A 13,406-nucleotide genomic window follows, 5' to 3' on the forward strand; every position below is an offset into this window, starting at 1 on the left:
AACAGGGTTTAATTTAGGGCTTGGATTTTATGTTTGTATTTAGCATTTCAAATGTATTTTCACATCTTTATTTGTACAACTTCTGCAGTCCCTAAACAATGTGGGCTGAACTGGAACCTCAGCTGAAACAACCCTCAGAGGTTTGGGGTATTTGAAGTCTGCATCTTGACCCAACTCTAAACAGCTATGGCTTGGACCAGTTTCTAGTTTAAATCCTTTGGAGACTATGGGTGGGATTTTCAAAGAAATCGGAGGGTGTTGAACAGTCATGTCCCTTAGGCTTTTCAAAAATGAGCCTGTATACTTTATTTTCTTCCTGAATTTTCCCCTGACTTTAGAGTCTGGAAGAGGAACGCGCCCTAAAGGTTAAGATCAAGGTAAATGGATACAGAGTAGATGCTTTTGGTTCTTCCTTAGCTTGACCTTCAGCTAAACTCTTCACTGTCTGTGCTGTGATTTCCTTCTCTGGTCAAGAGGGATAACAATTCTCGGTGCCTGCAGCCGGACTTGATTGAAGAAGTTGCTTTTCAGCCTTGGAGAAGGGTCTCAAGTTTAATCTCTACTGTGATCTTTTTAGAATGGCCCCACTACATTTTACCTGATATCTGGAGATTCTTGTATATTTGCAGGGCTTTATAAAAGCCCACAAGATATACACACATGCTCGCTCCTTCATGGAGGGTCCTTCCAAGATTTGTTCTCTCCCATGCTAGGTCATTTCCAACTCGGTGTTTGCATTGCTGTAGGCTGGTTAGTTCAGACACCCGAGTTCAACACGAGACTCTGCTCCCCTCTCTCACCCCACCCCGAATCTGGGAGGATCGATCTGAGCAATGGGGGGAAGATTAGAGCATTGACCCTCATGAAGAGGCTGACAGTAATAAATCAGTCATGAGTATTTCCCACAGTGGAAATACATGCAGGCACTTTCAGCCTTAAAAAAGTAATAATGGATTTTTCAATCAGCTTGGCATTTAATGTGTCGGTGACTGTAATAAACACAAACAAGCCATTAGACCCAGACAACATGTTTTCACTTGTTTAGCAACTGTCCAGACTTTGACTGGGAGTTGCCTAAATAAATGCAACAGAAAAGCATAAAGCATCTCTGTCTCCTTCTGGTTGCTCACTTACATACCTTACTGTGTGTGTGTACCCTGTCTGGAATAACAGAGCCCTTGTCTCTGCTAGGGCCACTGCAAGCTCTTGTAATACATATCTTACTATCAGACAGCCTTGCAAACTGTCTCTCTGCCCCTTATCTATCCCCCTCTCTCCCCCGCCCCCGCATCTCATCTGCTATTTTTTAAGTTTCTCTAAGACAAAGCCTCATCCCTTTGCTTGATTGCCTTCCAGCTCCCTGTGGAGGTATCTTGACAGGACCGACAGGAGTGATCCTGTCCCCGCAGTACCCGGAGCCCTACCCGCCGGGGAAGGAGTGTGACTGGAAGCTGACCGTCTCTCCTGATTATGTCATTGCCCTGGTATTTAATACGTACGTACCTGAGAGCTCTTTGGTTCCACTTCTGTGGCTGCCTGTGGGGACGGGCAGAGGATGCTAGCGGTGGGGCACTGCCTGGATGAACTGGGTCTGCACGGGGGTCCTTTCCTCTCTGAAGGAACCAAACCTGGTATGACTGTCCCATAGTCCTTGGTAATCTGTTCTCAGATGTTACCTTAGTTTGGGAGAAGATGCACATATTTCAACTGTAGCTCCTCTTTGATATACCCATGGTTTTACAGAACATAACCATGGAACTTGTACAGCATAGAAAGCCCCTGCAAGCAACACAGGATTATGCTTTTGTGCTCTTGACTGCATCACCAGTCCTCGAATCCTTACACATGGAACGGAGACAGAAATGTCCTGTACTTAGCTGAGGAGCTGTTTTGGGGCAGAAGCAGTCTCTCAGCTATGTAGTTGTACAGCCCGTCAAGACCACAGTCTCTGTTGTTCTCCAGAGGCTGCTGTAGCATGCTCATACTTCAAGCACTCTTCCTTTGGCTTTGCAGCTTCAGTTTGGAGCCTGGCTATGATTTTCTTCATATCTACGATGGACCCGATTCACTCAGCCCCCTGATCGGAAGCTTTTATGGCTCCCAGCTACCCGAGAGGATAGAGAGCAGCAGTAACAGCCTCTTCCTTGCTTTCCGAAGCGATGCATCAGTCAGCAACACTGGATTTGTCATTGACTACACAGGTAAGACCTGTCTGGGGATGCACCTGGCCCAGCTGACTCAGCAAATATGTGGGATTTTACCTGCATTTATTCTCAGGTTAAACTACCTAGCTGAAAACCAAATGGGAGAAGCTCTAAAAACTGTGGAAACCTCTCTTCAGGCAGTAATCCTGCTGTCTGTTTTGCTACCACCAAAGCTGATTAAGAGGCATGGGAGGGAAAATTGGGAGTTGAAGAGAGGGGATCCTATAGGCTGGCAGGAGAGCCGGGGAACATAAGGTAGATAAGAGCAGCATAAAAGGACTGTTACGTGGCTGAGGATCAGTCACATGTGGCTGCTTCTGTGTGGGACTTTCATTAACAGAGAAGAAAACTTCTACATCTTTTTTTCTTTTTCTTTAAAGAAAATGGGAGGGAGATTCCCAGAAAGTATGTTTTTATGTACATTTATGTACAATCTTTCTTGCTCCACACTGAATTTAAATAGTTCTGTCTTCTTAGTGAGCAGAATATGCTGCTTCGTTGCAGATTTGAGCTTTCAGAGTACTAGAGAGTGCTGAATTGTTAACTGGTTATTAGGAATGCTCCACATTGCCATTGATTTCGGATTTATTCTTGGTGGCAAGAGCAAGAAAAGGAGATGCAGACATACATATCCAATATGGGATCTCGGTCTGAATTCTTGATACTGTCGGTCAAGAGCGTACCAAATGATTGGGTGGCTATAGCTAGAGGCGAGGATCATGGAGGTGGATGCTCAGCTCTCTTGAGTCAGTGGAGCTCTCCTGAAAGCTGTGCGTTTTTGCTTTACTTAAGATTCTAAAGCATCTACTTAAAAAATCACTAATAACTAGTAAAATGAACAGAATAGAGTGAGTTCACAGGTATCTGTGGTGTTAGAGCAGTGGCTTTTTTTTTTCTTGCTTGCTTGAGGAGGAACTAAAACATTGTGGTGGCTTCAGCTCTAATGGCGAGAGACAGGGGCAGTGGTTAGAGTTTTCCCTGCGTGCTTTTAGCTCTCTGTCGATGGAGCAAGCTGCAAAGTGACAGACCTGGCACTGCTGTTCTGGGAGATGGGGAAAAAAGGGAGGCTTTGGCAGAGTGTGTTCCTTGTTTGTGCGTAGGGTAGGTGGAAGAATGGAGTTATTTACAAACCGTAGTAAAAAATACGCTCTGAAAAGCTGGATCTGATGAGCTGGATTACACAGAATGGAGAAAAGGATTAAAAACTGGGGAAAAAACAGGGCTAGAAAGAAACGATTCTTCAAGCCTGCTCTGGCCTATATGGACTAGATTGCAGTGTGGGACAAAAGCATTGATGGCTTCAGATGTACTGGATGCGTGCCACTATGAAACATGGCTTTGCATCCGTGGTGTACGCTGTGAAACAGGCTGTTGAGTCTTGTTGGCCCAACTGTGTGCTGTGGGAGCAGTAATAGCTTGTGCTGGAGAGCTGACGGGCTGCTGCTGTGTTTCCAGTGCTGCTGCTGCTTTCTCTGTGTGCTTGGGCAATTCTCTCTTCCTATACCCTGTCTCCGGTCTGTGGTTCCTGCTTTTGAATTTACCTGACCAGAGGTGAAATCATAGTGAAATGGCAATTCCTATTAGTTATGCTGAACAGATTAATTTCCCTCAGTAAAGTTACGAAATAATAAGACAATCAGCACTGCTTAAGATTCAAGAGATTAAAAGTTTTCTGCTCTCATTAGAATTAATTTTACTGAAAATTAAGTCTTGGGGTTTTTTTCTCTTCCTCTTTCTTTTTGGGCAGCCAGAAAGTAGTTAACAAATGAAATCTCATTAAATTAGGGTGGTTGTGTGATGCGTTGTTCTCCTGAACACTCCTACAGTGTTAATCGCGCCTACATACTTCCCACAAAGCCAAACTGCTGGGAGAAAAGAATGAGGCTTTAAGTTTGCTCATTAATTTCCCCGCACTTTAAAAGGAACCTGGGATTCAAGTCTGAGAAGCGGCAGAAAATAGAACTTTGGGGAATCGGAGGAAGAAGAAAAGAAAATGCAGGAGGGAGCATGTGTGAAAGAAAATCAAATACCGAGCTCGGCTCCTTGCCAGCGTGGAATCCCAAGTACAGTTCAAAGACACCGTCTTCTCTCAGCCGCCTCATTGTGTTTGGTCAGTGCTGCAGCCCACACAGGCTTCTGCCCCAAGCTCCCTAAATACCATATATCACCTATGTCAGCTGTGTGCGAAATACTGTTAATTACCAGGGGCTTTGTAGTCTTCTTTCGGTAATGTTTGGGGAAAAAAAAACAAAGCAGCCATCTGTCAGTCGCTCCTTGAAATCCTGAATCTTCTCTGGGACTGGGACTGTATCGCTAGCCTGCAGCCATGCTGTGTCGGGTGAATTTCAAACAGCCTCAGCACTTCATTTGAAATTGTTTCAGGGGCAACGGCTCTTCAAGAGAAAGTTGTCCTCTGGGGCCAGGAGGAATGGAGAAAACAGAGAGAGAAGAATGAATTTGGCTTTTATTACGCCAGTTTTTGCATAGAGCATGACAGTGAGAATGAAGTGGGAATGCAGCAATGCCATAGAAAGGTGTTTGAGGGCAGATCTTCAGCCAGGCAATTTCCCAGTTTAGCTACACTCATATAGTACACCAGCAGGATTTCTGATAGATTAACTCCTATATTTTGCTTTGCACCCATGATGCACTGTCAGCTGTGCAGCAGAATGAAAAATCAAACTAAGGTTGCCAGCGAAGAAACCTTAAGTGTGCTTTCCCCCCACACTTAAATTTATCAGAGGTTTGGTTTACTGCCTGCATAAAGCCTTGGCTTGATTCACAGGGTCAGGTGAAACTTAAATGCAATAGTTTGGGATTTCAGCTGGGGAGGAATTTATTCTTGGGATGACTTAGCAGTAGGGAGTAGATTTTTGGATTCAGGCTGGTTCCTGAAAAGGAAGACATGCTCCGCTCAGGCATCCCGTTTAAGGTCTGTTGAAGTTACCATAATCCTTAACAAAGTGCTTGTTTGCAACACCAGCTTAGTTAACGTTGTCATTTCTGTGAAAGCAGTGAGCTGTGTTCGTAGCAAGTTTGCTTGAGCCCAACAAGAATTAGTCTAACAAAGCAAAAGGATAAGTTCTTGATTACAAAAATAGGAAAGTCAGTTACAAAACAAAAGCTTAAACGCAGGAAAGAGGTGGCTTGCAATATACCTAGAATTTATCTCTTGTTCCAGTTGTTGTTTAAAATTTTTTTAAGTGTCTCAGCTACAGAAAACTAAGGTTTTTACCTCAGTATCTCTGAGGTAAAATACACGTAGTATCTCTACATGTATTATCTTTTGAACCAGGATAATATTTGTGTGTCTTAGTTACACTTGGGAGATTTCTGGTTACAGAGCAACACTGGATAAGTTTCAAAAACTGTTTCCAGTCAATTTAAAAGACCCCCTGGTATGAGGGTCTTCCATTAAGCTGCATTTGCCAGAAAATGCTACCAGAAACTCTCTTAAATTTGGCCAGGGATGAATCTCTAATGTGAAGATTATCTTTTCTGATTGGGAAACCAACTGAATTCCAATAATCAGTTTACATTGCAGCATCTCACAAACCACAGGTTTTATTAAGATACATTTTATGTATTGATAGACTGATATTTTTAAATTGAGACCACGCTTTGTTAGTAATGTAAAGGGCAGGGTAGTCGTTTGGAGAGCCTTTCCCAAATTAATCCCCCTCCCTATATTCTGTTGTCATGGATACAGAAGCAGGTCAAACTCCATCAGTCACTGCCTCCATCCGAGCAACGTATCCTGATGGGTTGGCGCTGAATGGGACCCAAGGTGCGTGTTTAGGTTTGGCTCCTCGTGCTGGGGGCAGAGGGTGGAAGGAGTTTCCAGGTTGGATACTCCGAAGCAGGAGGTTTTCTCATGCTTTTTAGTACTTCCTGTTTCTGTTGTGGGCCAGAAGTGAAGAGGCGTGAAATTGAAAGCAAATGAAGCAGAACTGATTACTTTTCACCCTTCCAAAGGAAAGGGGAAAAAAAAACCCACCAAACCCCAAGCCTTACTTCAAATCCGTTATTATTTCACCAGAACTATTTTGCCTATCCTGAGCTTATAAACATATATTCAGCATTACTTACGGGTTACTTAAGGTGGAAATTCCCCACAGAAACACTATTCCGTAAAATCCGTTGCAAAGCAAGCTGTTTAAAAACATCCAGTACTGTTTGCTGTTAAAATGGTCGGACATGGGAGGTGGCGCTTGACCCTAAAACAACTTGCATTTGAAAAACAGATCTGTCCTTTGGAAAAGGTAGTCTGTTTAGCTGGGATGAGTCGGGGGATGCTGGGCTCTGGTGAGCTGGTGTGGCAGCAGGCAAGCAGCTCGGGAGGCCAAGGCTGCACCTGGTCTTCAAAATCTTCAGTATATGATGACTGTTGTGAAAGAAAAACTGTCTTCTAGACAATTTCTCCTGGGGTTGCTTTAAGGCTTCGCTCTTTTTAAAGGCTTGCACACGTTCACAGATGTGGAGTTCATGATGTGCTGGGTGGACAACTGCTCTCTGGTGAAGCTGTTCTCGAACATACAGACGAAAGCCTGACCTCCTGGTCTAGGAGCTTATGCAGGCTTTGAGTTTTTCTTGGGAAAGGAGAGAGGAAACACAGAAAATTCTGCTTTCTGTGGACTAATGAGCCAGTTCTCATGGCATTTTTGTCTTAGAATCATAGAATCATAGAATCATTGAGGTTGGAAGAGACCTCTAAGATCATCGAGTCCAACCGTCAACCCAACACCACCAGGCCCACTAAACCATGTCCCTAAGCGCCTCATCTACACGTCTTTTAAATACCTCCAGGGATGGGGACTCCACCACTTCCCTGGGCAGCCTGTTCCAATGTTTCACCACTCTTTCAGTAAAGAAATTTTTCCTTACATCCAATCTAAACCTCCCCTGCCGCAACTTGAGGCCATTTCCTCTCGTCTTGACTCTTTTCTAAACGTTTGGCAGCCTGAATCCATGTTAATTGGGACATCAGGGTAAAGTCCTCGATTTCTGAAGTGTCTGAGTGAAAATAAAACATTAATTCTAAATGAGCAAGCTGTGCTGTACTCACTTCATAGCCTAATAAATCAAAGGCTGGGAAAGCTGTGGCTTTCCCGCATCCCTCTACGAGTCTTTTGCTGTCACCACGCAACCAAATACTTCCTTAAAGTTGAGCTCCTGCCTCCCTTTGTAGCCTACTGCTGAGGATCATTGGGGCAGTTCATCTGCAGAGGAGTGTTCAGCTGGAGATATGCGTAGGACTAGTGTGTCAGGATGCATCGTCCTCTAAGGTGAGTGGTGTCCCTGAAGGCACAGACCCTCAAGGGAACAGAGAAACAGTCAAGAATGAGGAAAACGCAACAAAAGCAGTGGGGCTGTTGCTCAGCAATCAGCCACCGCCTTTTTTTTCAGCAGTTGACAGAGTGACTTGAGCACTGAATGTCATGATTTTTCAAAGCAAGAGCAGAGGCTGAGATCAAGCACATGGCTAAGACATCTGACAGCCAGGTGGGAGGGTGATTGACAGGTTGAAGCCACATCAAGTTGTTAGATGAAAGGCAGTGAGAGTGTTCAAAATAACAAGAGAGGCATAAAGTGGTCAGAAGGAAGCCGTTGGGTGCAGCTTTTGTATGAAAGGGTCTAAAAGTGAATATTAGCAATTCAGAGAAATAAAGGCTTGTGGAGTGAAAAAATATTTTGGAAAAGTAGGTGAAGAATTTACACTTTCAAATGGCTTGTGTGCTACAGTGGACTCTGGGCCATGCAACTGCACTGCTCGTCTTCGGTGCCCTGGTTGACTGATGCCCAGAAGCAATTCATCACCTCTGTGGGCTGTGATGACCAGTCTGTACAGGAATATTCCGTTGACTTGTAGTAATGGTAAAGGGTCACTGCTCCAGCTACGGCTGATGTCTCACAAGCATAAGGATGAATGAGGAGGGAATGTGTTCACCTGAGCTGACCAGAGAGCCAAGGGCTTTGCTTTCCAGTGCTGTGACTGAAACAAGCTTTTTGGTCCTGATATCTTACTCATAATAATCAAGATTTCTTTTTTGTGTCTAGCTGGTGTCTCAGCAGGACCTACTGACAGATCACAGACAGGAAATAATGGGATAAAAATATTTGTTGAATTCTTTTGTCTTAGAACCCCAATCTTCTCCATCATGTTCTGAGTATCAGAGCTCTCTCTTGAATGCTGCGGTAATCATGCTTCTAGGCACATGTGTGTCTCTTCCCAGGATGAGATAAACTGGAACATCTTGTTATTTCGTTGGGGAACAGGGTTGCTCAAAGGAAAAGTGGCTTGTCCAAAGTTCATGCAGCAAGACACCACTAATGTAGAGGAGAACCCAGGACTTAATGATTTAAAGTTTGATGATACAAGTGTGTGATGGTCTGTGAGGAGCATTGAGGTTGACCACTCTGTGGCTCCCAAAGTGGGGAACTGGTGTCCTAGGAAAAACTGTTGGCCGTACTTCTGCGGGTCAGGGCAGCTGTTCCTGGTGGAAACATTTCACATCCTCTTGTGCCCTGTTTACCTGGATCGCTAGCTAGTGGTACAGCTGTTGTGTAAAGGAAACCATAGAGCTAATCCTATTTTTCACTGCAAACAAAGAAACAAAAGCAAGATCTGGGGGTTTTACTGTTTTCTGCTTCTCCCTCCACCACTTCCCCAAATACTAAAAGCCCATGATTTAATGCTTAGACACATTATAATTGTTCACAGACCCACTGCTCTCAGAAAAGCCCTCATCTTTAATGAGCTATTTCCAAATGACAAAAGAGCAGGATTAATCAAAGCCTCTAATTATATTTCATGCAGAAAAAAAAAAAAGAAAAAAGCCCTCAGAAGAAGGAGGAAAGAAATATCCAAGTCCTGACAGCTCTGTAGTCTTTACTGGAGTTTTCTTATGTAAATGGGGTTTTTAACTCTGCAGGGCATAGTGAACAGAGAAAAATGTCTTCATTTTGTCTAACTGCTTGTAATCATTTTGCCATAATTGCAGCCGTGCTGCACATCTGGAGAGTCAACCAGCTAGCACATGGCACTATGTATTTCCATGGTGAGAGCAGACAGCTCTTCGATGTGGGAATGATAGGTGCCAAAGAGATAATGTGAACAGATGTAGCACATCTGAAATATGTTGCGTGTTCAATCTGTGTTTATATGCCCTGGTTTGCAAAGTTCCTTACAGCCCGTCCCCTGTGCAAGAAAGGAGAGCGAGTGTGGATAGTTAAATCAAAGCTTTGCCTCCTTGATTGGATTTTGGGTAGCAGTAAATATGTGTGTGAACTGAAGCCTTCTTTCTTCCAGTATACTGTGCTGGAGCTGAGCATCAGAGAATGCTCTGGACCAGAATCTGACCTGTATAATTCCCCAGATTCAGCAGCATGAGAGAATGCTCGCAATCTAAACTGCAAATGGTACTGGTCTTTATGCTTAAGTGAGATTCCCAGATGAGAAAAGCCAAAAAACATGCCGTTGACCAAAATTTTAGAGTAGCTGTATCAGACCAGTAAAGATCTTGGCAATTTTCTCTTGCAGAAAATCCCCGGGAGTCATGCTTCGATCCTGGATCAATTAAGAATGGCACACGAGTGGGTACGGATCTGAAGCTGGGATCTACAATTACCTACTACTGTGACGGAGGATATGACATTGAAGGGGTCTCCACGCTGACGTGCATAATGGGCGGGGATGGAAAACCCACGTGGAACAAACCTCGACCTACCTGTACAGGTAAGGCTCAAGGGGAAAAGGTGAGTAGAGAATGATCTGCCTGTCACCAAATACTTCAGCAGTTTATCCTAATGCAAAGCTTGATGTCATGTTTGCATAGAGCTGCTTGGAAGGGGACGGAGGTGTGTGTTCTCAGTGTTTCATAATTTTTCTTTTTTTTTTTTAACACCCTGAGGTTGGAAGAGCTAACTTATATGTGAAGTTTCTTGAAACTCCGTTTGAGGGAGAGAGAGAGAAAACTGGACAGAACAGATTATCTGCATGACAAAACCTGCATCCTAGTGCAGGGCAGGATTCAGGAAGCCACTTAAATGTTTGCTTAACCTGATCCCTGCTAAACAAAGCCCTGAAGCATGTGCTTTCCTGAGCGGGGTCAGAGTTTATTGAGAAAACAGAAGGCAATTTTTTCTTACAGGTTCTGTGGGGTTTTTTGTTGTTTTCTGGCTTAATGAGAAAATGGTTCAAATGATGGGTTTGCAGTCAGACCTTCTTAATCTGAAAAGTGAGTCAAGAGATAGCTGTCAGTCTGTGGTGACTGGAAGAATGAAATATCCGACGCAGAAAGGCGCTGGCGGGGAGGACGCCGTTCCCGCTGGAGCCAGGCCCCTGCCACTGAGAAAAGGTGAAAAGAGTAGTAGGAGCTTGTTCTGTCAGGTCCTGAGCTTTAAGGTCGGCTGGAGAGCAGTGCGAATCACACATTAGGCTACGACACCATACACGGCATCCCTTAGCCTTGCCGTGGTCTTGATAATTAAATGTGAAGCAGGCATGAACTCAGGTTAGGGTAAGCCTTGCTTTTCTTAAGTAAAGCGAGAGCTGCAGTGCCTGAAGCGTGGAATCGGTCGTGGCTGGGGGCAGCTGACGTTGCACGGCGTTACAGCGCGCGGGCGGGGGTGGATCTCAAAGCAGCAGGAAAAAGGCTGGTGTTTCGAGGCGGGCTTTGGTAAGGGTACGCTCGGTGATCTCTTCTTGACTTTCTCTTACAGCACCCTGTGGTGGTCAGTACACAGGCTCCGACGGCATCGTCCTCTCTCCAAATTATCCCCAGAACTACACCAGCGGACAAGTCTGCCTGTACTTCATCGTTGTGCCAAAGGACTATGGTATCGTTTCTGGATGGTTTTTGAAAATCTGTCCTACTGTAATGCAACTCTCTTGTTTGGGTTTTTTTGTTTGAACAAAGCAGTAGAATAAGTGCATATATAAATGGAGATAAGGGAGATTGGAAAATAAATGCTATGTGTACGTCGCTGTAGTCGGTAAGGATGATGGGAATTTTCTGAAATTCAAAATCTGTCAAAAAGGAGGGGACAAAAAAACCCAAGCCTAACAAAAAACACCATCTTGCGATTCCCCTTCCAGTTCCTGCACTGTATCCAGTCATGCAGAGTTGAAAAGTCAGCAAAAAAAAAATATTCATGGTGATTAATGTTAGCAGCAGACTCAGAGGACCTCCGAGAGTACAAAATGTATTTACCATAAACATATGCTAACTGTGGTGCTAAATAATCTGTCTGCGCAGAGAAGCACATAAATGTATAGTTTTGTGGATGTGCAGCTATGGTACTTATGACTAATTTTTATTTTTAAATAACATGTAAATTAAATTTTAAAACTAGATCCAAACAAAAGCCAGATCCATTTAAATGGACCGGCGTTCTTTTTATAGAGTCCAGTGCTGCTTAATTTTGGTCAGAGCTTGAATACAAGAATGATTGATGTTCTAGAAACCTTTGAGGCAGCTAGCTGGATATTAGTACTGGTTAACGTATTTTCTTGTTTGAAGGAATTTAAAGTTCTTAAAGAGCACTTGCACTGACAGCTCTGGCAGGTGAAGGTCTCTAAATTCTGTTATTTGATACTGCTTCTCGGTGTGTTATATTGATCTAGATAGTCCCCACGGTCTTTTCGGTTGTTTGTGGTTTCCTTTGCTAAGATAGCAAGGTGTGACATGAGGGTGCTATGTACAGACGTGGGTTATAAGCTCCTTTCACTCAAATTGCCCTTCGGCCTGTGTGCAGGTAGTTACAGCGGAGTTCCTGGATCTAACTGATGAAATACTGCACTGTTCTCTTACACCTCTTAACCTGTTTTGCTATAACTGATCTTGATACATAGAAACACAATAAGTAGAGGGCTAGACAGTCTTGATCTGCAAGTCTGACTTTTGCCTACGGTAGGATGACAGCTAAATGAGTTTCTCTTCTCCACCTGCTAGCTTTCCATAGCTTCATTAAAAAAAAGCAGGAAAACCATTAGTGGTGAATGTTACACATTTCCCATCTCTTTCACTTCTCAGATTCTGTGTACAGCAGGCATCAGGGTGTGCTATTGTCAATTTTTCAGTGTTCCCAGCATCAAAGCTGTGCTGGAAACCTGAATGTGCAGGAAACAAATGTCGTAGCTTGGTGGATGATGAATTTCACAGCAAGAGACCTCTCAGCTTGTGAATCTGCAACTGGGCACTTACAACTTGAAAATGCAAAGCTAGGAGAGGAGACAAAGGGGAGGAAAAAATCTTCTAAGTACAGATTTGGGAGGAAAAAAACCTGCTATTATATTCTGAAAAATAAAGATAAATAACTAAAGTCTCTTTGTTCTAGCTAAAAAAATGCTCTGATCCTCTCATTATTTCCTCCCTTTTATAAGCTCTGTCTCCTCCTTGGTGCATTTACAATGTATGCAGTAAGACCCAGAGCACTGCACGGCTCCCTCGTTAGCAGTCTCTGTAGACAGGCTTAGGACTGACGGTTAATAAAATTGTGAGTGTCCTCTGTCCCTAGCTGTCATCCTCCCTGACCAGAGAGGTTCAGTCTAGAAATCGAGTTCTTCAGGATGGGGATTGTTATTTTGTTCAGCTTTTGTACAATGCCTAACCCAGCGCTTCATGACAGAGGTTCAATACAAATAATAAATAATAATTATCAGTTGGTGAAATTATATACCTTGTGTTATGTAGGCAGGCAAATGGGATGACTCATAAAAGAATCCCTTTTGGCCTATGAATCAGTGTTAAAGCATATTGGCAAGTGAACACGGGGGAGGCTGGTTGCTGCTTCTGTTATGCCTACTTTGTGGATAAATAAAGGGCTCCCATCTTCCAGGGCTGTCAGTCAGGCCCTTTTTATCTTTGCCCAACTCCTGAAATAAAAGAAGGTGAAATGCCTCAGCTCCAGGCCTCGGCTGTGTGGGGACAGCAGTGCAGCTCATCCCGCTGCCCGCCCCGACCGGTGCTCCCTCTCTTGGCAGTGGTCTTTGGGCAGTTCGCCTTCTTCCAGACCGCGCTCAATGACATCATCGAAGTCCACGATGGCCCCAACCAGCACTCCCGGCTCCTCAGCTCCCTCTCGGGCTCTCATACAGGTAGGGAACGTGTCCCTGTTGCTGCTGGGAAAAGCGAGTCAAAAATACAGCCTGCCATTTAACACTTTGTTCTGTGCATCCCATTTGTGTAGCTAATGCTGTAA

General features: G+C 44.1%; 1 protein-coding gene across 1 annotated transcript in view; it reads left to right on the plus strand.

Moving 5' to 3' along the window:
- CSMD2 (CUB and Sushi multiple domains 2) overlaps positions 1 to 13,406 on the plus strand; it is a 309,987-nt gene that overhangs the window by 223,576 nt on the left and 73,005 nt on the right. Inside the window, exons 28-32 of the mRNA XM_076357104.1 lie at positions 1,357 to 1,495; positions 2,014 to 2,201; positions 9,745 to 9,939; positions 10,926 to 11,042; positions 13,189 to 13,302. Of these exons, the coding sequence (XP_076213219.1) occupies positions 1,357 to 1,495; positions 2,014 to 2,201; positions 9,745 to 9,939; positions 10,926 to 11,042; positions 13,189 to 13,302 (753 nt within the window). The remainder of the gene's footprint in view (positions 1 to 1,356; positions 1,496 to 2,013; positions 2,202 to 9,744; positions 9,940 to 10,925; positions 11,043 to 13,188; positions 13,303 to 13,406) is intronic.

Source organism: Aptenodytes patagonicus, chromosome 21 (assembly GCF_965638725.1).
Source record: "Aptenodytes patagonicus chromosome 21, bAptPat1.pri.cur, whole genome shotgun sequence".
NCBI classification, from domain to species: Eukaryota; Metazoa; Chordata; class Aves; order Sphenisciformes; family Spheniscidae; genus Aptenodytes; species Aptenodytes patagonicus.